The sequence below is a fragment of the Hypanus sabinus genome, chromosome 2 (genome assembly GCF_030144855.1).
Source record: "Hypanus sabinus isolate sHypSab1 chromosome 2, sHypSab1.hap1, whole genome shotgun sequence".
NCBI classification, from domain to species: domain Eukaryota; kingdom Metazoa; phylum Chordata; class Chondrichthyes; order Myliobatiformes; family Dasyatidae; genus Hypanus; species Hypanus sabinus.
In genome coordinates this window covers 107,504,333-107,530,190 of record NC_082707.1, presented here as the reverse complement: position 1 = coordinate 107,530,190, position 25,858 = coordinate 107,504,333, and the positions used below count along the sequence as shown (strand labels likewise).

The 25,858-nt window shown below is 39.9% G+C and overlaps 2 protein-coding genes across 5 annotated transcripts in view; one reads left to right on the top strand and one right to left on the bottom strand.

Moving 5' to 3' along the window:
- Nucleotides 1–6,384, bottom strand: part of haus2 (HAUS augmin like complex subunit 2) — a 70,061-nt gene extending 63,677 nt beyond the window's left edge. Inside the window, exons 1-3 of one of the 3 annotated variants that reach the window (XM_059951650.1) lie at nt 6,314–6,365; nt 4,525–4,611; nt 3,605–3,766 (exon numbers count right to left, since the gene is read on the bottom strand). In XM_059951650.1, coding sequence (XP_059807633.1) covers nt 3,605–3,694 — 90 coding nt within the window. In that variant the 5' untranslated portion in view covers nt 3,695–3,766; nt 4,525–4,611; nt 6,314–6,365. Of the gene's footprint in view, nt 1–3,604; nt 3,767–4,524; nt 4,612–6,313 lie in introns of all 3 variants that reach the window. The other 2 variants (XM_059951657.1, XM_059951653.1) reach the window with 2 other exon arrangements.
- A 71-nt stretch (nt 6,385–6,455) lies between these two features.
- The window catches only part of lrrc57 (leucine rich repeat containing 57), a 30,154-nt gene continuing 10,751 nt past the window's right edge, over nt 6,456–25,858 (top strand). The window contains exons 1-4 of one of the 2 annotated variants that reach the window (XM_059951626.1): nt 6,456–11,600; nt 14,136–14,318; nt 19,284–19,419; nt 20,972–21,240. In XM_059951626.1, coding sequence (XP_059807609.1) covers nt 14,235–14,318; nt 19,284–19,419; nt 20,972–21,240 — 489 coding nt within the window. In that variant the 5' untranslated portion in view covers nt 6,456–11,600; nt 14,136–14,234. Of the gene's footprint in view, nt 11,728–14,135; nt 14,319–19,283; nt 19,420–20,971; nt 21,241–25,858 lie in introns of both variants that reach the window. The other variant, XM_059951632.1, reaches the window with a different exon arrangement.

The following is a 25,858-nucleotide window of genomic DNA, read 5'->3' as shown; positions in this document are numbered from 1 at the left end:
TTCACAGAGTCATAGAGAATCCCAGCAGAGAAACAGGTCCTTCGTTCCTCCTAGTCCATGCCAAAACAATTAAACTGCCTACTCCCAACGAACTACACTGGGACCACCGCCCTCCATCCACATACCAATCCAAACTTCACTTAAATATTGAAATCAAGCTCGCATGCAGCACCTGAGTGCTCCACACTCTCACCACATGAGTTTCCTTCATGTGCTCCTGTGGACCATAGATTATAATAGGAAATAGAAAAGGCGTGTCAAAAGGACAATGTTCCGATAGACATGGGAGATTTCATCATCCAACTCAATTGGGAAAATCAGGTTGGTAATGGATGTCAAGGGAGTGAGTTTGTTGAATGCTTATGAGATGGCGTTTTAAAGCAGCTTGTTGAGCCTACTAGAGATCAGCTATAATGGATTGAATGTTATGTAATGAAATAGAGGTGATTAGGTGGCTTAAAGTAAAAAGACCCTAGGAGCAATAGCAATATGATCGAATTGAACTTAAAATTTGATAGGGAAAAAGGGAATTATGATGTAGCAGTATTTCAGAGGAGGAAAGGAAACTACAGAGAGAGGAGTTGGCCAAAGTAAATTAGAAGGAGATGCTGGCAGGGATGTCAGCAGAGCAGCAACGGCATGAGTTTCTGGGAAAAATGAGAAAGATGCAGGACAGACATACACAAAAATATGAAGAAATACTCAAATGGCAAAATAGTAAAATCATGGCAGATCAGGAAAGTCAAAGCTAATGTAAAAGCAAAAGAGAGGGCATACAACAAAGTAAAAATTAGCAGGAAGATGGAGGACTGGGAAGCTTTTAAAAGAGCAACTAAAAGAATCATGGAATATGAAAGGAAGCTAGCAAACATCAAAGTGGATAGTAAAAGCTTCTGCAAAGATGTGAAAAAGAGAGATGAGAGTGGATACAGGACTGCTAGATAACGAGGCTGGAGAAATAATAAAGGGAGAAAGGAGATGGCAGATGGATTACATAAGTATTTTGCATCAGTCTTCACTGTGGAAGACACTAGGAGTGTGCCAGATGTTGAAGGGTGTGAGGGAAGAGAAGTGAGTGCAGTTACTGTTACAAGGGAGATGAAAAGATGAAAAACCTAAGGGTATACCTGGACCAGATGAACTGCACCCTAGGGTTCTGAAAGAGGTAGCAGTAGAGATTGTGGAGGCATTAGTAATGATCTTTCAAAAATCTGGACTTGGGCATGGTGCCAGAGGACTGGAAATTTGCAAATGTCACTCCACTCTGTAAGTAAGGAAGAAGGTATCAGAAAGGAAACTCTAGACCAGTTACTTGGTGACATAGAACAAGAAAGGACAAAGTCAACATGTTTTCCTTAAGGGAAAATCTTGCCTGAGGAATCTGTTGGAATTCCTTGGGGAGATTGCAAGTAGGATAGATAAAAGGGATGCAGTTAATGTTGTATATTTGGACATTCAGAAGACCTTTGACAATGCCACACATGAGATGCTCACCAAGTTAAGAACCCACAGTAGAGCATTAGGGCATTGGCTGATTGGTAGGAGGCAGCGAGTGAGAATAAAAGGATCCTTTTCTGGTTGGCTGCCAGTAACTAGTGATGTTCTGCAGGGGTCAGTGTTGGGACCACTTCTTTTTATGCTGTATATGAATGATATAGATGATGGAATAGATGGTTTTGTTGCAAGGTTTGCAGATGATACAAAGACTGATGGAGGGGCAGGTAGTGTTGAGGAAACATGTGGGATGCAGAAGGACTTAGATTAGGAGAATGGGCAAGACAGTGGCAAATGAAATACAATGTTGGAAATTGCATGGTCATACACTTTGGTAGCAGAAATAAATATGCAGAATATCTTCTAAATGGGGAGAAGATCCAAAAATCAGAGATGCCAGACTTGCAGGAGTCATTATGCAGAACATATTAAAGATGAACTTGCAGGTTGATTCAGTGGTAAGAAAGACAAATGCAATATTAGCATTCCTTTCAAGAGGAGTAGAATACAAGAGTAGGGATGTGATGCTGAGGCACTGGTGAGGCCTCACCTTGAGTATTGTGAACAGTTTTGAGCTCCTCATCTAAGAAAAGATGTGCTGACACTGGAGAAGGTTTAGAGGAGGTTCACAAGGATGATTTTGGGATGGAAGGGTTATCATACAAGAAATGTTTCATGGCTCTGTGTCTGTACTTGCTGGAATTTAGAAGGATGGGGGGGGGGGGGGATTTCATTGAATCCTTTTGAATGTTGAAAAGCCCAGACAGAGTTGATGTGGAAAGAATGTTTCCCATGGTGGGAGAGTCTAGGACAAGAGGGCATAGCCTCAGGATAGAGGGGTGACCATTTAAAATAGAGATGCGCAGAAAAGGATGATGGAATTTGTTACCACAGGTAGCTGTAGTAGTCAGGTTGTTGAGTGTATTTAAGGCAGAGATTGATTGGTTCTTGATTGAAAATGGCATCAAATGTTACAGGGAGAAGGCCGGGAAGTGGGGCTGAGGAGGGGAGAAAAGGATTCAGCCATGATTGAATGGCGGAGCAGACTTGATGGGCCAAATGTCCAATTCTGCTTCTATGTCTTATTGCCTAAACTTTTCACCTTTCACCCTTAAACCATGACCTCTGGTTGTAGTCCCACCCAAGTACAGTGGGAAAAGGGTGCTTTCAATTACCCTATCTATACCCCTCATAATTTTGTATACCTCTATAAAATATCCTCTCATTCTTTTACATTCTAACAAATAAAGTCCTAACTTGTTCAATCTTTCCTTATAACTCGGGTCCTCCAGACCCAGCAACATCCTTGTAATTTTTTTTCTGTACTCTTTCAATCTTATTTATTTCTTTCCTTAACCTTATCTGCCAACGATATTTTGTGATCCTCTTTGCCCTTCTTATTTCTCGTATCACCCACCTCCACTCTCTGTACCTGATGCACACATCCTCTAAGACATTATCTCTTGACCCAGGGTCACTGGAGTTGCCTTCCTTGCCATTCACCCTCAACAGGAATGTTGTTCCTGAATGCTCACTATTTCACTTCTTACAAGACCCACTTCCAGAAAAGAGATTTACCCAACTGTAGTCTCTCCCAGTTTATGCTTTTAATGTCTCATCCAATGCCACTGAAATTAGCCTTTCCTGATTTCAAATACTTTAATTTCTGGACTATTCCTTTCCCTTGGCATAACTACTTTGAAATTTAATAAGTTATGTTCACTGTCCCGTGAGCTGCATACACTTGCTCAGACTTGTACACTGAACGATCTAACATGGCTCCATTCCTTTTACCACCACATACTCAGGCATGTCCTCCTACCACCACGTACATGTGCTTAGGCACCAACCTTTCCCTGTTGTTGTCCATATCTGCTCTGGAGAAGGCAAAGCAAAAACATGGACAACTTAAAGATAAACATAAACAAGAGAAAATCTACCGATGCTATAAATCCAAGCAACACACACATAATGCTGGAGCAACTCAGCAAGTCATACAGCATCTATAGACCTGCCTGGCCTGCTGAGTTCCTCTAGCATTTTGCGTGTGTTGTAAAGATAATCACACCAATTTTCCATCAGCTTCAGCTAAGAGGTGAGCCAGACTTACTTGTGTCAATATCCCAGATCGCAGACACCTCTGAAGAAAGCAGGCAGCAGGATTTGGTGCTTTTGGATCCCAGGTGTTACTGGTCTGCATCCTCACCTCAATCACACTGAGAAGCAAACTTTAGTAAATGAATGGTCATCACCTGTCAGCTACTCATGGAATCTGCACAGAATTAAAATATGAATAAATGCAAAACTTCACAGTCACAGATCTCAATGAAATAAAGATTGCAAAGACATAGACACACAGAGCAGTGAACTAAGACACACAAATTCCTGTGACCAAGACAGACAAAAACACACCTATGACCCTTACACACACACCTCCATGACATCATCTCAGTACCATAGAGACACACACCCACATGACCAAGAAAGTTAACACCTTTGATCCTGAGACATCTGTGACAAGACTTGTGACCCTGAAACACATTATTCACCTCCCCTCCCCTGTGACACCACTTGGGACTTGAAAATTCACAGACTCCTGACATCACTCTAGGCCCATACACAGACACACCACACAAAAATGGATCAGTGGCTTCATTAATCACTTGGAACCCAGACAGACACAGATTCACATTGACAATCACACCATGATATTACTACAGACTCGGAAACAGACTGGTACTCACACCCAGACAGATACAATATCACTTGGGGTGGTGGGGAGTGGTGAGTGGGAGGGAGAGAGTGAGAGAGACACACAGAGAAAGGGATGCATCACTGAGGGCGTTCTGGGATACATTCTGGTAAACATGCACTGGAAGTTGTCTTAAATTGGCAGAAGATGGATTTCAATAAGTTCAGTGTTATTGTTATTCATGTGTATACATGTCCACTGTCAAACCCAGGTGCACTACTCACACACAACACCCCACCAAACGAGCCTGGTTCCTCAAACCAAGGTGCATTACTCACACAAGGTAATGACAGGGCTTGGTGAAACTTGACAGGGGTTGCAGGTAAACAAGTTAGTCTTCTACGAGAGATCAGAGTCAACACATTCTAAGTATAAAAAGTAAATATAGTTAGATCAGGGAACTCTGGAGAGGGGATATTGAGAATTTGATCAATAAAAATAAGTTAAAGAAAAGTGACTAAAAACTGGAGAGACCCTTGAGGACCAGGGAGAGGGTAGGTGAGAACTTAAAAAAAATAGAAGGGCAAAGGTGGTCCATGAGGACAAGATTACAAAACATCACAGGGTAGATTATAAGTATATTAGCAAAAGTAATCAGGGAAAGAGTAAATCCCCTTAGGGGCAATCTGTATATAGAGCTAGGGGCTGTGGGCCAGGAGGGAAATAAGGTAGATGGTGAACTGAGGGAGAAGTGTTGGTGATATTCTACAGGATATTAACATTAAGATAAATACTTTATTGATTGCGAGGGAAATTGCAGTGTCATAGTAGCATTACAAGTGCAGAAGAAAGAATAAAAAATAAGTTACCACAGTCTAACAGGAGGGGGTCATCACTTCCCCAGCTATAGGCTAACTCATTATAGAGCCTAATGACCAAAGGTAAGAATGACCTCATATAGCGCTCTTTGGAGCAGTGCTTCCAAAGCACTCAAATTAAAAGTGCTTCCCTGTTCAGCCAAGGTGGCATGCAGAGAGTGAGAAATATTGTCCAGGATTTTCCCTGGATGTCTTCAACTAAATAAATGTGAAGTACATCCCCTAGGTCCAATGAGATGTATCTAAGGCTATGGTGGGAATCAAGAAAGGAAACTATTGAATGTCACCTTTATTCAAGAAAGGGAATAGTTGGGACCCATAGGGGTGCCCAAGGCTACACCTTTGGTTTGCAGGAAGTGGGAGGAGCCAAAGGAGAAATTATTGAGAGTATGGACTAATTCTGCTAGATGGAGGAGAGTGGTGGTAAAGGGGATCTGGTTGGGTCTGGAATCCAAAAAGAAGTGGAGAGCTGAGCTCAGACTAGAAAAGACGAGGAGAAAATTCTTTAGCCAATCGATAGTGAATCTGGAATTCATTGCTCCAGATGGCTGTTGAGACCAAGTCATTGAGTATATTTAAAGCAGAGCATTAGGTTCTTGATTAGTCAGGGTGTCAAAGGTTACAGGGAGGAGCAGAATGTGATCCTAAATCAACCATGATGGAATGGTGGAACAGACTCAATGGACCAAATGGCCTAATTCCGCTCCTGTGTCTTATGGAATGGCCTCTTCGGCTGTAACCATTTTATCATTCTCTGCACTATCAAATTAGAAGGTAGAGCAACTACTTTAAACTTGAAGACCAAATTTTAAAATGATACTGTTCCCATTAAATTTTCCCATCAGTTGTCAGACTGCATTTCTGTCTGTGAGTATCTCAGTAAGCAAACACCAATTCTTGTTTTAAACAGGCGGATGTTAACAAAGCTCGGATTGATGAAGCCAATGAGAGAGCAAACAAAATCTTATATACTGATTCGGCCAATAACAGTGATCATTGATCACAAATCAGTGACCATCTGAGATTCTACCAACAATGGTTATCTATTAGCGAATTTATAGACGGCATTTGAGCTGTGCGTAGCCATACAGGAATCGGCACAGAGTTATATTGATGAAACGGCCTAAGCATGGCCCTCGTTGTCAGCGACCGTGAGTGGGGATGTTGTGGTGAAGTTAGGCTGGGCGAAGGGGAATTGTGAGAGGTGCAGGCCCACATACACGACACACCCTAACCCACCATCACTCACCGCCTCTCGTTTCGCGCCGATATTCAGTCGAATGCCGATGACGTTTCACGACTAAGTCGCGCAAATATGACGAAACACCTCCGGCACGTCAATAAGGTCATTTAAAGCTGTTACCTAGAGATCAAGCACGTGAGCTGGGGAAAAAATGGATGGTTGTGACTGGAATGAGGAGACGGATGAATGAAAACGGAGACAAAGGGAGTAAAAGAATAAGAACTGATAGTGGAGAGAGCTCTGAAAGTGAGGAAGATAAACAAGTTCAGAGAGAAGGCGTTGTCATAATAAGGTTTAATGAGAAGGATCAAGGAAACATGAAGAAAATTAACCCGTTTGGGCTAACAACACTGGGAAATAAGATAGGGGAAATAGTATTTGCAAAAGTCCTTAATGATGGCAACCGTTTGGTAAGATGTACGAATGAGGAACAGCTTGAGAAAGCACTCAAATTAAGAGAGAATACAGAGGGAGGGTGGGACCACGAAATGGTGGTGGATGTAAAGGAGTGATCACGGGGGTACCAATGAGAATAAATATGGAGGAGTTAAAGAGGAACATCAAAGGAGGAAAATAATGAATGTTCAAAGACTAAAAACAACAAATGAGGGAATGAAAAAGGAAAGTGAAACAGTATTGATTGAACTTGAAGAAGAAAGAGTGCCAGGAAAGGTGTTCCTGGGTTTTATGGGTTACTCAGTGTATGTGCCAAAGCCAATGAGGTGCTATAATTGTCAAAGGTTTGGACACATAGCTAGAAACTAATAGGCAGAGGAGATGTGCTAGATGTGGGGGTGATCATGAATACGGAAAGTGTGGAACAGGAGTGCAATGAAAATGCTGTAATTGTGGAGGAGCTCATAATGTGGCATATGGTGGGTGTGAGGTTATAATATGGGAGAATAAAATTCAAGAAATAAGAGTGAAAAGAAAGATCACATGCAGAAGCTGTCAAGAGAACAGAATAATGCTCCTAATGAACAGGGAGCAAGAGGGATGCAAGAGATGCAACAAAGCACAAATGACAGGAATTGTGTAGACAAAAAGGCTCTAGTAACATTCATTGCAGGAGTGATTAATAGTATGGCTGAGGTAACATCAAAAAAATGAAAAAATTCAGCTGGTTGTCAAAGCAGCAATGAACCATTTAGGGTTTGTAGGATTGACATGGGAAGAAGTGAAGGAGAACCTTACTAATCAGTCAAACCAGGAAGTGTCATGGGTTGGTTGATACTAATTATGGTGATTCTCTTGCAATGGAATGCAAGGAGCTTGCTGGTCAATAGTCAGGAATTCAAGCAGTTTATTAAAGAAATGTTTGTAAAACTGGATGTAGTGTGTATTCAGGAGACTTGGTCGAAGGAAAGATAGAAATCTAGGGGGAGGAGGGGGTTGTGCTATATTAATCAAGCAAGGTATACCATATAGGGTACTGGAAAAGGGAGATAATCAGGAATACATAGTGGTGGAAGTGGTCATAATTAACTACTATAATCCATGTAAAAGGTTGGATTTGGATAGCCTAGTAAGGATACAAGGACAAAACAGAGATAAAGTAGCGTGGTATGCAGATTTCAATTCTCACAGCACAATATGGTTTACAGATTCAAGTGGAAAGGTAATTGAAGAATTGATGGAAAAATTGATTTGGTGTGTATGAATGATGGTAGAGGAACAAGAATAAACATAACAACAGGAACTGAGTCAGTATTAGATATTACATTAGTGTCTTAATACCTTGGCAGGAGTTAGTAACTGGGGAGTTTGGACTGCTTCAACAGTAGGCAGTGATCACTACCCAGTTTCATGTTCAGTGGGTGGAAGAGTTGAAGTAAGACCAGGTGGTGGAATCCCAAAATGGGTGTTTGGAAAAGCAGATTGGGGTAAGTTCCAGAATTTGAGTGAAGGAAGCATTGACATTTGTGGAAATATATATGAACTAAACAGGTGACTTCAGCAATTATTATGGCAGCAGAACGACCTATACCCAGGATTAAAAATAGGATGAATAGAAAACTGGTACCATGGTGGACAGAGGAATGTTGTCAGGCTGTTAAAAAAAAACAGAAATAGAGCATTCAGCCTAGTTAAAAGAACCCATAATATGCAGCATTTGATTCAATATAAGAAGGCACAGGCAGTGGTGAGAAGAACTATATGTCAAGCTAAAAGGGCAAGTTGGAGGAGTTTTTGCAACAAAATAGGAAGAACAATGCCTGTGAGAGAGGTATGGGGAAAGATTAAGAGGATGGAAGGAGATGGAAGGGAATGGGAATATCCAGTAATGATATCTGAGGAGGAAACAGCAGTCTCCAGTAGGGATAAGGCTGAGATCATGGCCAAGTCGTTCGTAAAGATACACAGTTCAGAAACTTTGGCTGAAGAATGGCAAAGGAGAAGGGAAAGAACAATGAGTCAATACCCAGGTGTGTTAAACAGGAGGGAAGAAACTGATGAACCATATACATTGGCAGAAATGATGAGAGCAATAAAGAGATTGAGACCAACCTCCCCAGGGAAAGATCTGATATGCTATGTTATGCTAAAAAATCTTGGAGAAGGAACGCTCTTGCTGCATCTTTACAACAGAGTGTGGGAGGAGGGAAGATTACCAAGTGCATGGAAATAAGCAGTAGTAATTCCAATAAGGAAACTTTACTAGTGAAATATAAGAGACAGGTATATGGAGGAATTTAAGGTGGAGGGTTATATGGGAGGCAGGGTTTAAGGGTTGGCACAACATTATGGGCTAAAGGGCCTGTACTGTGCTATATTGTTTTATGTTCTATGAAACCTGGCAAGGATCCATCAAAACCCACTAGCTACAGGCCAATAGCATTAACATCAAATATATTCAAGATAATGGAGAGGATGATAACAGAAAGGTTATCGTATGATCTTGAGAAGAGGGGAATACTGACAAGTTATCAGAGTGGTTTTAGGAAGGGAAGGAATTCCATGGACTCAATGATGAGGTTAGAGACTGAAATAAGAAAGGCCCAGGCAAATAAAGAGTCGGTAGTTGCAATGTTTTTTGACATAGAAAAAACCTATGACATGATGCGGAAGGAAGGATTGTTAATTAAACTGCACAAGATGGGGGTTGGTGGGAGAGTTTTTAATTGGATAAAAGAGTTTTTGTTTGGTAGGAAATTTCAAGTTCAGATTGGGTCAGAATTATCAAATCAGTACGTAGTGGGAAATGGCATACCTCAGGGTAGTGTGATTAGCCTGTTACTTTTCATCGTTATGATCAATGATGTCTTCATAAAGTTACCACTGGATATAGGTAGGTCACTGTTTGCGGATGATGGGGCCTTGTGGAAAAGAGGTAGGAATATGGAGCATATAATCAGGAAGCTACAAGGAGCAATTGATGAAGTGGAGGAGTGGGGTTATGATTGGGGATGTAGATTTTCAGTAGAAAAAACTCAAACTGTATGTTTCACCAGGAAAAGAATTGAGGTAGGGAAGAAGTTAAGGATGTATGGGATAGAATTAGAAAGGGTTGGATCATTTAAATTTCTGGGAGTTATGTTTGATTCACGGTTAATGTGGGCAGACCATTATCAGGAAAGTTGAGATGAAATGTAAAAAAGTAATAAATGTGATGAGATGGATGTTTGACTGGTAGGGAATGGGGAACAAGTTGTTCAGCGTTGAAGAGGATGTACATGGTTTTAGTCAGATCTGTTTTGGACTATGGAAGTGTAGCATATGGATCAGCAGCTAGGTCTCTTATAAGGAATCTGGATGTGATTCAGGCTCAGGCTTTGAGGATGTGCAGTGGGGCTTTTAAAACATCACCAATATCAGCCCTACAGGTAGAATTGGGAGTAATGCCTTTGGAACTAAGAAGGATGCAATTGATGGCAAATTACTGGGCTAATTTGCAGGGTCGCAATGATTCTCACCCTGCAAAATAAGTGGTGCAGGAGTGCTGGAAGAATGGGATGTTTCAGAGGGGTAACCTTAGTCAGGTAGGGAATGATATTGCTAAAGAATGTGGAGTGTATGATCTAAGGATAAGTCCTTTAGTAGTTTACCTGGTTGTAGCTCCATGGAAGATTGTATGGCTTGACATAGACAGGCATTTGTTAGAGGTGAAAAGGAAAGAAAAATATAAAGCTGATTTGGTAAGTGCATTTAACTATCGGATGGAAAAGTATAGTGATTATACTCAGATTTATACGGATGGTGCTAAAGAACCTGAAACAGGAGTGACAGGGTTTGGGGTGGCTATACCAGCAAAAGAAATTGGAATCAGCAGAAGAACATCTGATAAGTTGGGTGTGTATACAGTGGAGATGTTGGCAGTGTTGGGTGCGTTGCGCTGGGTGGAGAAAGCTAGACAAGCCTAAGTGTTGATATGCTCAGATTCATCCTCAGTTCTAGCAAGTTTAAGGGCTTTTCACTCAAACAGCCGGCAAGATGTACTTAATGAAGTCCTTCAGTCAGTCACAAGAATTGCAAATCGGGGAAGTCAGGTAAAATTTTTATGGGTTCCAGCTCATGTAGGGGTGAAGGGGAGTGAGAGGGTGGATGAATATAGAAATGCACATTAGTAATAGTAATGTGTGTAATCTGGGGAAACGTCATCTAAATGTGGCAGGAAAGATGGGACAGAGAGGGGAAAGGGAGGCACTTATATCAAACTCAGAAGAGTGTTACAGGTACTAGGGTAGGCAGTGGATACAGAAGAGAGGGAAGTGTGTGGACTAGGTTAAGGCTGAGGTACTGTGTATTAAACAAAATATGGAAAATGATAGGGAAACACCAGACAGAATTGTTTAAGAAATGTTAGGAAGGGGAATCAGTGGAACATGTAATTCTGAGTTGCAGGAAGTATGGGATACAGAGAGAGATGATGAGAATTAATTTAAGGGAATTGGGGGTGCAGGAATTCATATTAAAAGGGTTACTGGGTATGGGTGAGAGAGCACAGGTCAGGGTACTTTTTGCTTTCTTAAGGGATACAGGGTTTTTTAATAGGGTATGATAGATAAGCAGGAATAGGGTATTAGGATGGCCAAATAAGAAAGGATAGGGTGGGTACGTGCGTGCGTGTGTGTGTGTGTGAATGGGTGAAGGGATTTGGAATATAAATCCATCGTCTGATCCACACTCCGGAGCAGAAGGTGGCGGTAATGCTGGGTGCCAACCGCAGAAAAACAAGAAGAAGCAGAGTACGTGAGCTCTTTTCCGAGAACAAGCGGAAGTACCGACAGTGAAGTTTCCGGCCACAGGCTTGGCGCTCGAGGCTGGGAGGAGAGATCGTTTACGGTTTACTCAGGTGATGAAAGTGGCGGGGGACAAGACCAAATGTCCGGTTCGGGCGGGGCCCAGGCCTCGGAAATACATAGTGTTTTCTGAGGAAGCAAAGCTGTACTGTCTGCGGGAGGAGGGCATTATTATTACAGGTACTTGGTTTCTGACCGCTGGTGCCCATGGACTTTGGGTTGGGTTAGTTTTCGCCTCTGGTTGGTAACTCCAGCATTTTGATGGTGAGGAACTCATGGATGGGAATGCCATAAGCGGGATAAGAAGTGAGACAACGATTTGTTTGGTGGTGGGTGGTGTCACTGCTTGGGACTTGTCTGATGTAAATATGTGGATTTTTTTTCATGGTTCTTGGATGTTGAGTAGAATTGGGGTTTGAGAGACGCGAGGGATTTTATTATGCAGGAAAATTGGGAAAATCGGGTGGGTGTTGGATTCCAAGAAAAATAATTTGCAGAATGCCTGCAACATGCCTTTTAAGAGCAGCTTGTGGTTAAGCCCATGAGAGAAAAGGCAGATCTGGACTGGGTGATGAGTCATGAACCAGATTTGATTCAAGAGCTTAAGGTAAGGTATCCTTAACAGGCAGTAATCATATTATGATAGGATTCACCCTGCAGATGTATTAGTATTACAGTACAGTAAAGGGAATTACAGAGAATCTGGTTGATTGGAAGGGGATACTAGCAGAGTTCACAGCAGAACTGGGATAGCAAGAATTTCTTGGAGCAATTATGAAGGCACAGGATAGATTCATCCCAAAGGAAGAGGATGAGGTAACCATGGCTGACAGGAGGTTAAAGATAAGCAAAAGAAAAAGTGAGAATGGATATTAGACTGCTGGAGAGCTAGTTATGGAGACAAATAAATGGCAGACAAAGTCTTTAAGTATTTTTGTGTCAGTCTTCACTGTGCAAGTCACCAGCAGTATGTTAGAAATTAGAGTGCTGGGAGTAGAAGTGGGTGTAGCTGCTATTACTAAGGGTACTTGGGAAGCTTAAAGGCCTAAAGGTAGATAAGTCCAGATGGTGTACATCCTGGTGTCAGAAGAGATTGTGCAGGCATTAGTAATGATCTTTCAAGAATAACTATTTTCTGGAATGGTTCCAGAGGCCTGGAAAATTGCAAATGTCACTCCACTCTTGAAGAAGAGAGTCAGAAGATGGGAAAGTATCAGCCAGTTGTGGTTGCTAAGGTGTTGGGAGTCCATTTTGAAGGATAAGGTTTTGGGGTACTTGAGGCACATGATAAAATAGGGCAAATTCAGCATGGTTTCCTTGGTGGTGGGGGGGGGGGGGAATCTAGCCTGACAAATCTGTTGGATTTCTTTCTCTGAGGAAATAACAAGCAGGATAGACAGAGAGTTGTGTACTTGGAGTTTCAGAAGGCCTTCGACAAGATGTCATACATCAGACAACTAAACAAGATAATAGCCCATGTTATTAAAGGAAATATACTAGCATTGGCTGACTGGTAGGAGGTGAAGTTAGGGAATAAAGGGAGCCTTTTCTAGTTGGCTGCTGGTGTATTCTGCAGGTGAGACATTCTTTTCATATTATATCTCATAAATTATAAGTTAAGTCAAGGCAAATGCAATGTTAGCATTCATTTTGCGAGGACTAGAATATAAAAGCAAGGATGTAATGCTGAGGCTTTATAAGGCATTGGTCAGACCGTACTTGGAGTGTTGTGAGTAGCTTTGGCCCCTTATCTAAGAAAGGATGTGCTGAATTTGGAGAAGGTCCAGTGAAGGTTCACAAAAATGATCCTGGGAATGAAAAGGTTAATATATGAGCAGTGTTTGAGGGTTCTGGACCAGTACTTGCTGGTGTTTAGAAAAATGGGTGGGGGTGGTTTCTCTTAATGAAACCTACCCAATATTGAAATGCTTAAATAGAGTGGATGTAGAGAGAATGTTTTCGATGGTGGGAGAGTCAATGGATATTTACTTGGATTTTCAGAAGGTGAAAAGATGAGAGATGGAGAGGAAGTTTAGCCAGGGGATTGTGAAACCGTGTAATTCATTGCCACAAGCAGCTGTGGAGGCCAAGTCATTGGGAATATTTAAAGGTTGTTAGGTGTTAGAATCAGGTTTAATATCACCGGTATATGTCACGAGTGTTAACTTAGTGGCAGCAGTACAATGCAATACATGATATTATAGGGAAATAATCAGTAAACTAATTACAGTAAATATATATTACTGTATATTAAATAGTTATATTTAAAATGGTCCAAAAACATTAATAATATAAAAAAAATTGTAGGGGCATCAAAAATTACGTGGAGAAGACAGGAGAATGGGGTTGGGAGGGATAATAGATCAGCCATGCTGAATGGTGGAGCAGACTTGGGTCTAATTCTGCCCTTATCTATTAAAGACTGCTGACATTGATATGTTATTGGGTGAATAGTCCCGGTGACCCAGAACTTGGAACATCGACATTGACTGCAATGGGTGCTGACTTGAATTGGTTGATATTTTGGTGTAGACCCAGCAAGGACATCGGCGGATGTTGTCAGTTGTTTTTTTTGTCTTTTTTTTAAGATATGATCTCGTGTGAGTAAAGTACTCGTCTCATAATGACCTGTATGTGAATGGCGATTGAGGAAATTATTTCTCTCCTTGGATTTGTGTGGTTTTGCCATGGGGAACAGTGCTCTGAAAGCTCACCTGGAGACCGCACAGAAGACGGGTGTGTTCCAGCTTACAGGGAAAGGCCTGAATGAGGTGAGAAACTTTCATGTCTGCTTTGAGAGGTTCAAGGAGAGAACTCCAGACCTGGGAGCCATGAGGTTGAAGCAGAATATAGTGAGGTGATACTGCTAAGGAATAAATGGATGTTGTGATGGTGTGGTTTTCTTGGATTCATTTGTGGATATTCTAGGCCATTTTTAACTCCGTATCTGGGAGTGTTGTTGCCAGTTGTTAAAGATGGGGGTGTGAAAGAACAAAGCCAGCTCAGTATTTAATTGCAACTGTTTTCTTTGGTGTCAGGCAACATTGAGGTGCAGGCTTATGTTCTAGATGTTTGGGACATTGGCAAGATGGATTTGTTGGCTGCTGCAGGCATCTTCTGGCTGGTGGGAGTAGGGTATCTCCACTTACCTTCTATCCACCAACTGGAAAAATCGGCCTGGAGGAAGCCAAGCACTGAGCAGACTCATTTATTCATTCACTGAGTCAGTGTAGCCATTCTTCCAATGTCAAATTGCTCTCCTGAAACAACTGTTTTCTATGATCCTCGCAGCAACTGTTTGTTCATTTCCAACGTACCAACAGTTATCAAGAATGGAATGTAGTTGTTAACTCCTGGGGACTGCTGAAGTGGAAGGGTTGGGTTGGGTACTGATGAAGTCGAGTCATAGAGAAGTACAGCACAGAAACAGGTCCTTTGGCCCATCTAGTTCATGCTGAAGCCATTTAAACAGTCTATTCTCAGCGACCTTCACGGGGACCATAGCCCTCCATACCCCTACCATCCATGTACCTATCCAAACTTCTCTTAAGCACTGACATCGAGCTCACATGCACCACTTGTGCTGTCAGCTCATTCCACACTCTCAACCTTCTGAGTGAAGAAGTTTCCCCTCATGTTTCCCTAAAACTTCTCACTTTTCACCCTTAACCCATGACCTCTGGTTGTAATCCCATCCAACCTCAGTGGGAAAAGCCTGCTTGCATTTACCCTGTCTATACTCTCCTTTTGTCTATCTCTATCAAATCTACTCATAGTTTTACATTCGAACCTGTTAAATCTCTGCTTCTCCAGACCCAGCAACATCCTTGTAAATTCTCTTTACAGTCTTCAATCATGTTGGTATTTTTGTTGTAGTTAGCTAACCAGAAAAGCATGCACACAGTACTCCAAATTAGGCCTCACCAATACAACTTCAACATAACATCTCATCTTCTATACTCAATACATTGATGTATGAAGACCAATGTGCCAAAAGCTTTCTTTACAACCCTATCTACCTGTGATGCCACTTTCAATGAATCAAGAATCTGTATTACCAGATAGAAATGGACATTGCCATTGTAGATGTGAAATAAATGCCATGTCAACTGATACGAGGAGAAGCAAAGTTCCCTCGGAGGGAAACTGAAGCACATTGGAACAGGAGTATTGCTGCTAGTAACTGAAGGACAAGAAAAACTGTGGTGACTGTTGGGACAATAGATGAGACATCACAATGGGAATACGTAGAGAATTGTAGCACACAGGCTCTGTAGCGACTATAAGGAGGGGTGATTTGTATCAGAAAACTGCACACAGGTTGTCACATAGTGTGCATTCAACATGCACTCTCTTAGTTCTTCCGTTGGGTCAAGGAGGTTAAAGGAAATACAAGGCTGGTTGTCACCAGTCCTAAGGAAGTAGATATGAGAGTAATTATTTCCTACATTCAGCTTTCACTCAGTTTGGGAACATAGTAGAGTTGAACTCTACTAAGGATCTCTCTATTTCTGCACCACTTGGATTTGCACTCCCTAGTAGTTTGCCTAGACTAATTGTTAACCCTCTTGTTGGACATACTCTGCGAATATGGGTGCAGTTTAGAAAATTTAATGGTTTCCATGGTTTTTCCCTTTCTAGTCCTATTTTACATAATCATCTTTTTTCACCTTCTATGCACGATTCAACATTTTATGATTGGTATAGAAAGGGCATTAGGCATTTTGAAGATCTTTTCATTGATAATCATTTCACATCTTTTCAACAATTCTCTGCTAAGTTTAATCTACCTAATGCCCATTTATTTAGGTAACTTCAAATCAGACAGTTCATTAATCCTTTATTACCCAACTTTCCTGAGATGCCTGAGAAAAACGCTGTGGACTTGTTTCTTTCTATTAATCCACTGGGTAAGGGCTTAATTCTTTTATTTGTGATAAATTAGTGCCTTTATGGCATGCCCCCTTTGATAAAATTAGAACGGCTTGGGAGCATGAGTTAAATATTTCCTTATCTGATGTGGTCTGGGACTCAATTCTCAAGTCAGTTAACTCAACTTCTCTTTGTGCTCGCCAGTGTCCTTTACAGTTTAAGATTGTACATAGGGCTCACATGTCCAAATCTAAATTGTCCTGATTTTACTCTAACATTAGTCCTGTTTGTGGTAAGTGCAAAAGTGGCGAGGCTTCTCTTACTCATATGTACTGGACCTGCTCTAGTCTAGAGAAATTTTGGAGAGATGTTTTCCTAACCTTATCCCATATTCTGAATTGCCAATTAGAACCTAACCCTCTGATTACTCTTCTTGGCTCCTTGGGTGAGACAGATATACATTTGAGTCGGACTAAACGTTGAATATTATCTTTTGCTTCTCTTTTGGCTAGATGTTTAATTCTTCTTGGGTGGAGAGATGTTGCCCCACCCACGCATGCCCAATGGCTTAATGATATTATGTCCTGTTTAGACCTTGAAAAAATTGACTACTCACTTCTTAATTCAGACATAAAGTTTCATAAGGTGTGGGGACCTTTTCTTGAATATTTTCATAACTTTTCTTTAGATTGTTTCTTCTTAGTCCCTTTCAGCTTTTTTTTCTTGGTAATAGGCATTATTATCTTTTGTTCTTATTTTCATGTACAGGTTTGGGGGCTTGAATGTTCTGATTTGTATTTCCTACATTTTGCTGTGGTTGGTCTTGAGTTTTTCTTCTTGCGGGGGGTGGGTACTAACTTTACACGACTTTAGTTTGGGTGCTTTTTTTATCATTATTTTGAATCATATTATTGTACGTTTATCTTGCACTGTATTAATCTCTTATTTTGGTTGTTTTTTTTTGTTGTAGAAATGCATAAAAAAATAAGTTTAAAAAAAAATTGTTGAAGAGGGAGGTTATTTGCCAAACCAAATATTTAATGTAGACAAGACTGGCTTATTTTGGGGAAAAAATGCCTGAAAGGACTTACATTTCGAAAGAGGAAAATAAGTGCACCAAGGCATAAGGCATCGAAGGATAGCCTAACATTATTGCTTGGGGGTAACGCATCCGGGGATTTCAAGCTCAAGCCTTTGCTTGAGTATTGCTCCCTAAATCTGAGGGCACTTCACCATATCATTAAGGCATCTCTTCCCATTATTTGGAAGGCAAGTTTTTGAAGGCTTGGGTTACAATTGCCATCTTTGAAGAGTGGTTCTTGAACCATTTTGTTCCTGCTGTTGAACGTTATTGCTTGGCCAAGAAAATTCCTTTCAAGATTCTCTTTGTGCTTGACAATGCACCTGGACATCCAAGCACTTTAGATGACCTTCACCCCAATGTAAAAGTCATATTTTACCCCCCAACACCACATCGCTACTTCAGCCAATGGATTAGGGAGTCACAGCCTCCTTTAAGGCCTATTATTTATGGCGGACCTTCTCACAAGCAGTCAGAGCTACCCAAGATGATGTGATGAGCTGAAGGGAAGTCTGGAGGGATTATAACATCTGTGATGCCATCAAAAATATTGCTGATTCTTGGGATGAAGAGAAGCAGTCAAATATGAAAGGAGTGTGGTTTACATTGTGCCCCCAGTTTGTGCATGCTTCTCGGGGCTTACAGCTGACAACATCGCCAAAGCCAGGCAAGCTGTGGTTGATATTGGTAATGAACTGCAGTTAGATTTTGGTGAAAATGCTGTTGTAGAGTTGCTCAACTCCCATGCTGAAGAACTGACCAATGAAGACCTTATGGAACTAGAGCAGCAGATGATCTCTGGAACTGAAAAAGTTAGCTGAAGCCTTTTGTCTCATTGAAACAGGGATGGCAAAGTTAGAGGAGCAAGATCCTAATACAGAGAGGTTCACCAAAGTTTACCATGCAGTTATGGAGAACCTCAGCTGCTACAAGGCCATTTATGATGAAAAAGAAAAGCTCTGTACAAGCCTCCCTTCATGCCTACTTCAAGAAATTGACTCCAGTAGTAAACCTGCCCTCTCCAGCAGCAGAATCAAACCCTGAGTCTCCAGCACCAGGTCCACCATAATGTTACCTCACGAATGCCCCTTCTAGTGTGTAAGACATCGATGCAACCATATGTAGTTACTTTTATTATTACAGTATTATGTACAGTACTGTATTATATTTAAGATGTTTTATTGTACGTATTTGGGTCAGCCCCGTCCCCACTTGTCCCATTTAATCTGTCACAGTGCAGTGGATTTTAGGACCCGGGGCAGCTCAGGTCATGTTGCCCACGGTGTATGGCATGTACTGTACTGTATCTGTTTCATTGATGGAAAACGATCACGGTTGAAAATACTGTAAGGTGGAAATAATAAAGCAATTGGAAAGAGGTGAGACGCATTCGGTCAATGGAAAAACGTTAGGCTACAGTCGGTCACCGATTGGAACAATTTTAAAGGATAAAGTGAGAATAATGGAGCTTGTGAAAAGCCCTGCCCCGATGAAAGCTACAATTATTACTAAGGAACGCAGTGGTTTAATTATTGAAATACATATGTACATTTGTTATGTATTTTATATGCTTAAAAAGGTAAAATATATATTGTATATCAAGACAAACGTTTGACTGACGCTAAATAATACCGGATGTGCCGATTCTGACTTATGTACAAATCCAATTTAAAGACGGACTCGGGAACAGTGCTCTTTAGTAACCCGGGGACTGCCTGTACGATAGCCTTTTTAATCCTTTAGCGATCCTTGGGGTTTATGGGATTTGTTTTTAAATGTTTAGTTCCCTGTGGACCTACAGAGACTCGCAGGAAGTTTGAGAACGATGGATCTTTCGGGAAACAAGATTGAGAACTTGCCTTCTGTTATTGGACAGTTCGCAGCACTGAAGAGTCTGACTCTCAATAACAACAAACTGGGTAAGACCAAGAAAACTGTCAACAGAGCACAGCACCACATCTCCATCAATGCTGTTGCCTCACATCCAACCCTTGTATTATCACAACACACACAAAATGCTGGTGGAACACAGCAGGCCAGGCGGCATCTATAGGGAGAAGTGGTGTCGACGTTTTGGGCCGAGACCCTTCGTCAGGATTAACCGAAAGGAAAGATAGTAAGAGATTTGAAAGTAGTGGGGGGGGGGAGGGGAAATGCGAAATGATAGGAGAAAACCAGAGGGGGTGGGATGAAGTTAAGAGCTGGAAAGGTGATTGGCGAAAGTGATACAGAGCTGGAGAAGAGAAAGGATCATGGGACGGGAGGCCTCAGGAGAAAGAAAGGAGTGGGGGGGAGCACCAGAGGGAGATGGAGAACGGGCAGAGTGATGGGCAGAGAGAGAAAAAAAAACAACTAAATATTGTCAGGGATGGGGTAAGAAGGGGAGGAGGGGCATTAACGGAAATTAGAGAAGTCAATGTTCATGCCATCAGGTTGGAGGCTACCCAGCCTGTATATAAGGTGTTGTTCCTCCAACCTGAGTGTGGCTTCATCTTGACAGTAGAGGAGACCTTGAATACCAGCTGGGTAGCCTCCAACCTGATAGCATGAACATTGACTTATTTAATTTCTGTTAATGCCCCTCCTCCCCTTCTTACCCCATCCCTGACAATATTTAGTTTTTTTTCTCTCTCTCTGCCCATCACTCTGCCTGTTCTCCATCTGGTGCTCCCCCTCCCACTTTCTCTCTCCTGAGGCCTCCCGTCCCATGATCCTTTCCCTTCTCCAGCTCGGTATCACTTTCGCCAATCACCTTTCCAGCTCTTAGCTTCATCCCACCCCCTCCAGTCTTTTGTATTTCCCCCTCCCCCCACTACTTTAAAATCTCTTGGTATCTTTCCTTTCAGTTAGTCCTGACAAAGGGTTCTCGGCCCAAAACGTTGACAGTGCTTCTTATAGATGTTGCCTGGCTTGCTGTGTTCCACCAGCACTTTGTGTTGTTTGAATTTCCAGCATCTGCAGATTTCCTCGTGTTTGCCCTTGTATTATCTATTGTTTTCACCTCATCAATCTTCATGCACGTGTACACACCTCTGCTTGAGTTTATTACTCCACTTACTCCACCTATCCACATGTTCTTACTTTCCTGTGTTTTAATTTTTTTCAACATTCCATCTCCTACTTGCTTTATTTCCCTGATACATTTGATTTGAATACCTCAGTAGCATTGTTTACTCTCAAATATTTTTGGTTCCAAGTTTTGGGTAGGTGAAGCCCATACATTCTGTTAGGGACATTATTGACTGATCCTAATCCCAGGCGTCTGTACCCTTTTCTCTTACTGCATCATACAACCCTTGTGCAACCAATCTGATTCGCTGCCTGCCTGTGGTAGTTGGTGTTCCAGAAACATGAAACTTTCTGTCCTAAGGTTTAAAGCCTTGCAGTGATCCACAATCATACTATGGCTCAGTACCTTGACTTGTTATCAATCCTACTCATTGAACAGGTTTGTCTTTCCTTTCCTGTCAGCTGTTCTTCCTGAGGATTTGGGCAAGCTGAGGAAACTGGAGAGTCTTCACCTCTGTGCTAACTCATTGAAGCATCTCCCTTCCAGTTTTGGGCAGCTGGCAGCCCTGAAGACCCTGAGTCTCTCTGGGAACCGGCTGCGGGAGTTTCCCCTCCAACTATGTCAACTACGACACCTAGATGTGGTGGACTTGTCCAAGAACCAAATCCAGCGTCTTCCGGATGACCTGGAGCAGCTGCAAGCTATTGAACTTAATGTCAACCAGAACCAGGTCGGTTACTATATCTGAAAAGCTCTAGTGTAGTTTGGGACAGTTATATTATGCATGTACTGCACAGTGGCATGCAGAAGTTTGGGCACCCCAATCAAAATTTCTGTCACTGTGAATAGCTAAGCGAGTAAATGGTGACCTGATTTCCAAAAGGCATAAATTTAAAGATGACACATTTCTTTAATATTTTAAGCAAGATTATTTCTTTATTTTGAAACTGTAAAAGATAGAAATAACAAAAAAGGAAAAGGGCCCGAAGTAAAAGTTTGGGCACCCTGCATGGTCAGTACTTAGTACTTTGTCAAGTATCACAGCTTGTAAATGCTTTCTGTAGCCAACTAGGAGTTTTTCAATTCTTGTTTGGGGGTCTTTCGCCCATTCTTCCTTGCAAATGGCTTCTAGTTCTGTGAGATTCTTGGGCTGTCTTGCATGCACTGCTCTTTTGAGTTTTATCTACAGATTTTTCGGTGGTGTTTAGGTCAGGGGACTGTGAGGGCCATGGCAAAACCTTCAGCTTGTGCCTCTTGAGGTAGTCCATTGTGGATTTTGAGGTGTGTTTAGAATCATCATCCTGTTGTAGGAGCCGTCCTCTTTTCATCTTCAGCATTTTTACAGACACTGTGATGTTTGTTTCCAGAATTTGCTGTTATTTAATTGAATTCATTTTTCCCTCTACCAGTGAAATGTTCCCCATGCAACTGGTAGCAACACAAGCCCAAAGCATGACCGATCCACTCCCGTGCTTAACAGTTGGAGAGGTGTTCTTTTCATGAAATTCTGCGCCCTTTTTTTTCCAAACATACCTTTGCTCATTGTGGCCAAAAAGTTCTATTTTAACTTCATCAGTCCATAGGACTTATTTCCAAAATGCATCAGGTTTGTTTAGATGTTCATTTGCAAACTTCTGATGCTGAATTTTGTGGTGAGGACGCAGGAAAGGTTTTCTTCTGATGGTTCTTCTGTGAAGGTCATATTTGTGCAGATGTCGCTGCACAGTATTTCATTTTAAAAATCTTTTTATCGATACATAATCTACAGCCATAAAATGATACAAGACTTCAACAGGTTGATATATATATACAATTAATAAAGCTGAAGAAAAAAACTTATCAAAAAATATATATAATAATGAAAAAAAACTATTTTATAAAAATAAGGAAAAAAGAGAACCCCAACTAACTAAAAAAAAAAGAAACCCCACTAACTACAAGTGAAGGAAAAAGAAAAAAAAAATTACGAATCAACTCCCGGAGCAATACGTCTTATTACCATCATCTCTCTCATATATATAGAAAAATCATCAACCGCCAATTCACATTTATATAAAATAAAATTGGAAGGAAATTAATTCAATTAAATTTAATTAATTTATTTAATTAATTCAAATTAAATTATATTTTGCAAAAGAGCCCCATCTTCTCTCAAAATTGAATCAAGGATCAAAAGTTTTACTTATAATTTTTTCCAAACTAAGACATAACATTACTCTCTATAAGAGAAAATGGGATCGGTTATTGAAGGTTTAAATAAAAAATTTTGATATAAAGAGCTAGACAATTTAAATTGTTTAAAATTTTAAATTGCGAAACTGAAACCAAATCTGTAAGGACTGTTTAATAACAGGGTAGAGATTTAAGTTTGGAATTTTAGAGAGTTGTAAAGGTAATGGAGCTCCTAATAAATGAGGTTAAATGAAATTGTTTGATAGCTTTTAATTCCAAATCAATCCAAACTGGTTTTTGGCTTTTATCGAGCCAATACAGCCAAAAACATAATTGTTGAATATTAACAGCCCAATAATACAATCTTAAATTAGGAAGTGCAAGTCCACAATCTTTTTTAGATTTTTGTAAATTATATTTATTAATTCTTGGTCTTTTATTGTTCCAAATAAAGGACTAAATAATAGTCAATTTGATCAAAATTTTTTAGTTAAAATGATAGGTATATTTTCAAAAATATATAAAAATCTAGGTAAAATCATCATTTTCATGGCATGGATACGACCTATTAAAGAAAGTGTAAGTGGGTTCCATCTAGAAAATAATTGTTTCATCGAGTCCGTTAAAGAAACTACATTAGCTTTATAAAGATCCTTATTTTTTAGTAATTATAATACCTAAATATTTAAAAGAATTCTAAATGGAATATCGTATATAAAAACAGGAGTATTTAATGGAAACAATTCACTTTTATTTAAGTTTATATCCTGAAAATTTTCCAAAATCATTTAGTATTTCCTAAAGATTAGGAATAGATTCTTCAGGGTTCGAAATATAAACCAAAACATCATCTGCGTAAAGAGAAATCTTATGTGGTCCCATTTATAGAGATGCCATGAATATTTTTAGCTTCACGGAGTATTATAGCCAAAGGTTGTAGTACAAGATTAAATAATAAAGAGCTTAATGGACATCCCTGTCTAGTACTTGTGTGAAAGTGAAAAAAGCGGACCTGAGATTATTAGTGATAACAGTAGCAATAAGATTCTTGTAGATCATTTGAATCCACCTATTGACAATATTACCAAAGCCAAATTTTTCTAATACCTTAAACGGGAATGTGCTTTCAACTCTATCAAATGCCTTTTCTGCATCGAGAAATAACAAATCGGTGTATCTTAGATAGTGATGAATATATAATGTTCATCAATCTAAACATTGGAGAAAGAGTAACAGCCTTTAATAAAGCCTGTTTGATCCATAGAGATGATTTTAGTTAAATATTTTCGAAATGGTTAGCCATTATCTTAGGAAGAATTTTTGCATCCACATTTAATAATGAAATAGGTCTATATGATGAATATTCAGTAGGATCTTTATCTTTCTTAAGGATTAAGGAAACAGAAGCTTCATAAAAAGGTGGTAAATTACCCTTCTCAAAAGATTCATGAAATATTTCTGAAAGATATGGAGAAAGTAATTTTTTGTAATATCCTACCGAATAACCATCAAGTCCAGGAGCTTTACCTGATTGCATTGACAACATAGCTTTCTGAATTTCCTGCTCAATAATTAGAGCATCAAGCATCTGTTGAGCTTCAACAGTAATTTGAGGAAAATTAATCTTATGTAAAATAAGCCTTATTTTGGAGGAATCTGCAGGAAATTGAGATTTATAAAGATCCGAATAAAAATCCTGAAAAATATTATTGTCTTCATGATTACTTACTATATCTTCATTATCTTTATGAATCTTTAAAATTTGTCTTTTAGCTCTAGCTGCCCTTAATTGGGAGGCTAAGAGCCTATTATTTTTAACCCCAAAATTATAAAACTGACATTTCAATTTAAGCAAATATCCTTCAATAGGGTAAGTTAGTAATAAATTATATTGTGATTGTAATTGCACTCTTTTAAACAAATCAACATTTAGAGAGGTTGCATTGATGTTATCTAATTCTATTCTTGTCAGTTTCTTCAGCTTAGCTATATACGGAATAATCTGACCAAGTAAGCTTTTAATGTATCCCAAATTACTAACTTTGAGACGTTTCCTTTATTGTTAGAGAAAAAAACTCTTATCTAAGCTTCAATGAACTCAACAAATTCTGAGCTTTGTAACAAATGTTCTTGAAGACGCCAAAGTGGTCTTGCAGAAGCAACATCTTTCAGTTCAATTATTAGATTTAAGGGAGCGTGATCAGAGATAACAATTGCATAATATTCACATTTCTGAACATTAAATAGAAGTCGAGGCTCGACTATAAAGTAGTCGATTCTTGAATATTATGAACATGTGAGAAAAAGGAATATTCTCTATCACTAGGATGCATATGTCTCCAAATTTAAATTAAGCCATAATCAATTAAAAAGGAATTAATAAGTGATGCAGAACAATTAGAGAGTTGATGTTTGGATGATGACTTATTTATTAAAGGATTTAAACAAGTATTAAAATCACCACCCATTAATAACATATATTCATTTAGATCAAGTAATAGAGCAAAAACAACTTTAAAGAAAGCGGGATCATCAACACTTGTTCCATATATATTAATCAAAACCATTTTCCTGTTGTAAATTGTTCCTTCAACAATCAAAAATCCACCATTAATATTAACTATAATATCCTCCTGGCTAAAAGGAATATCGGAATCAATAAAAATGGAAACACCTCTAATTTTACTTTGAGAATTTGCATGAAACTGAGGATCCTTCCAAAATTTAAAAAAATTGATTTTTATCACATAACCTGATATGCGTCTCTTGTGCAAAGTATATCAGGTTGGAATCGGTTAACAGTTTTAAATGTTTTCTTACGCTTAATAGGATGATTCCAACCACGGACATTCCAACTTAAAACATTTAACTGTTTAAATATCTATCATGAGACTTTATATCTTAAAAAAGTAGTTTGATGAATGTCAGGATAAGGTAGTCAAGAATGGTGGAGATAACAATAATAATTTGAGTACGCTCTGGAATTCCATAATGGGGATAAAAAATAAGAAAAAAGGAAAAAACCCAGCCAACCTACAAAGCCCGGAAATAAGTTGATATCGATCAACGCAAGCCCCAAAGAATTTATGAAAAGCAATTATAAACTCCACCTGCCTGAATAGAAGGTAAAAATGAAAAGAGTCATCTGTTTCCCTCTTCTGAATATACATCTCATT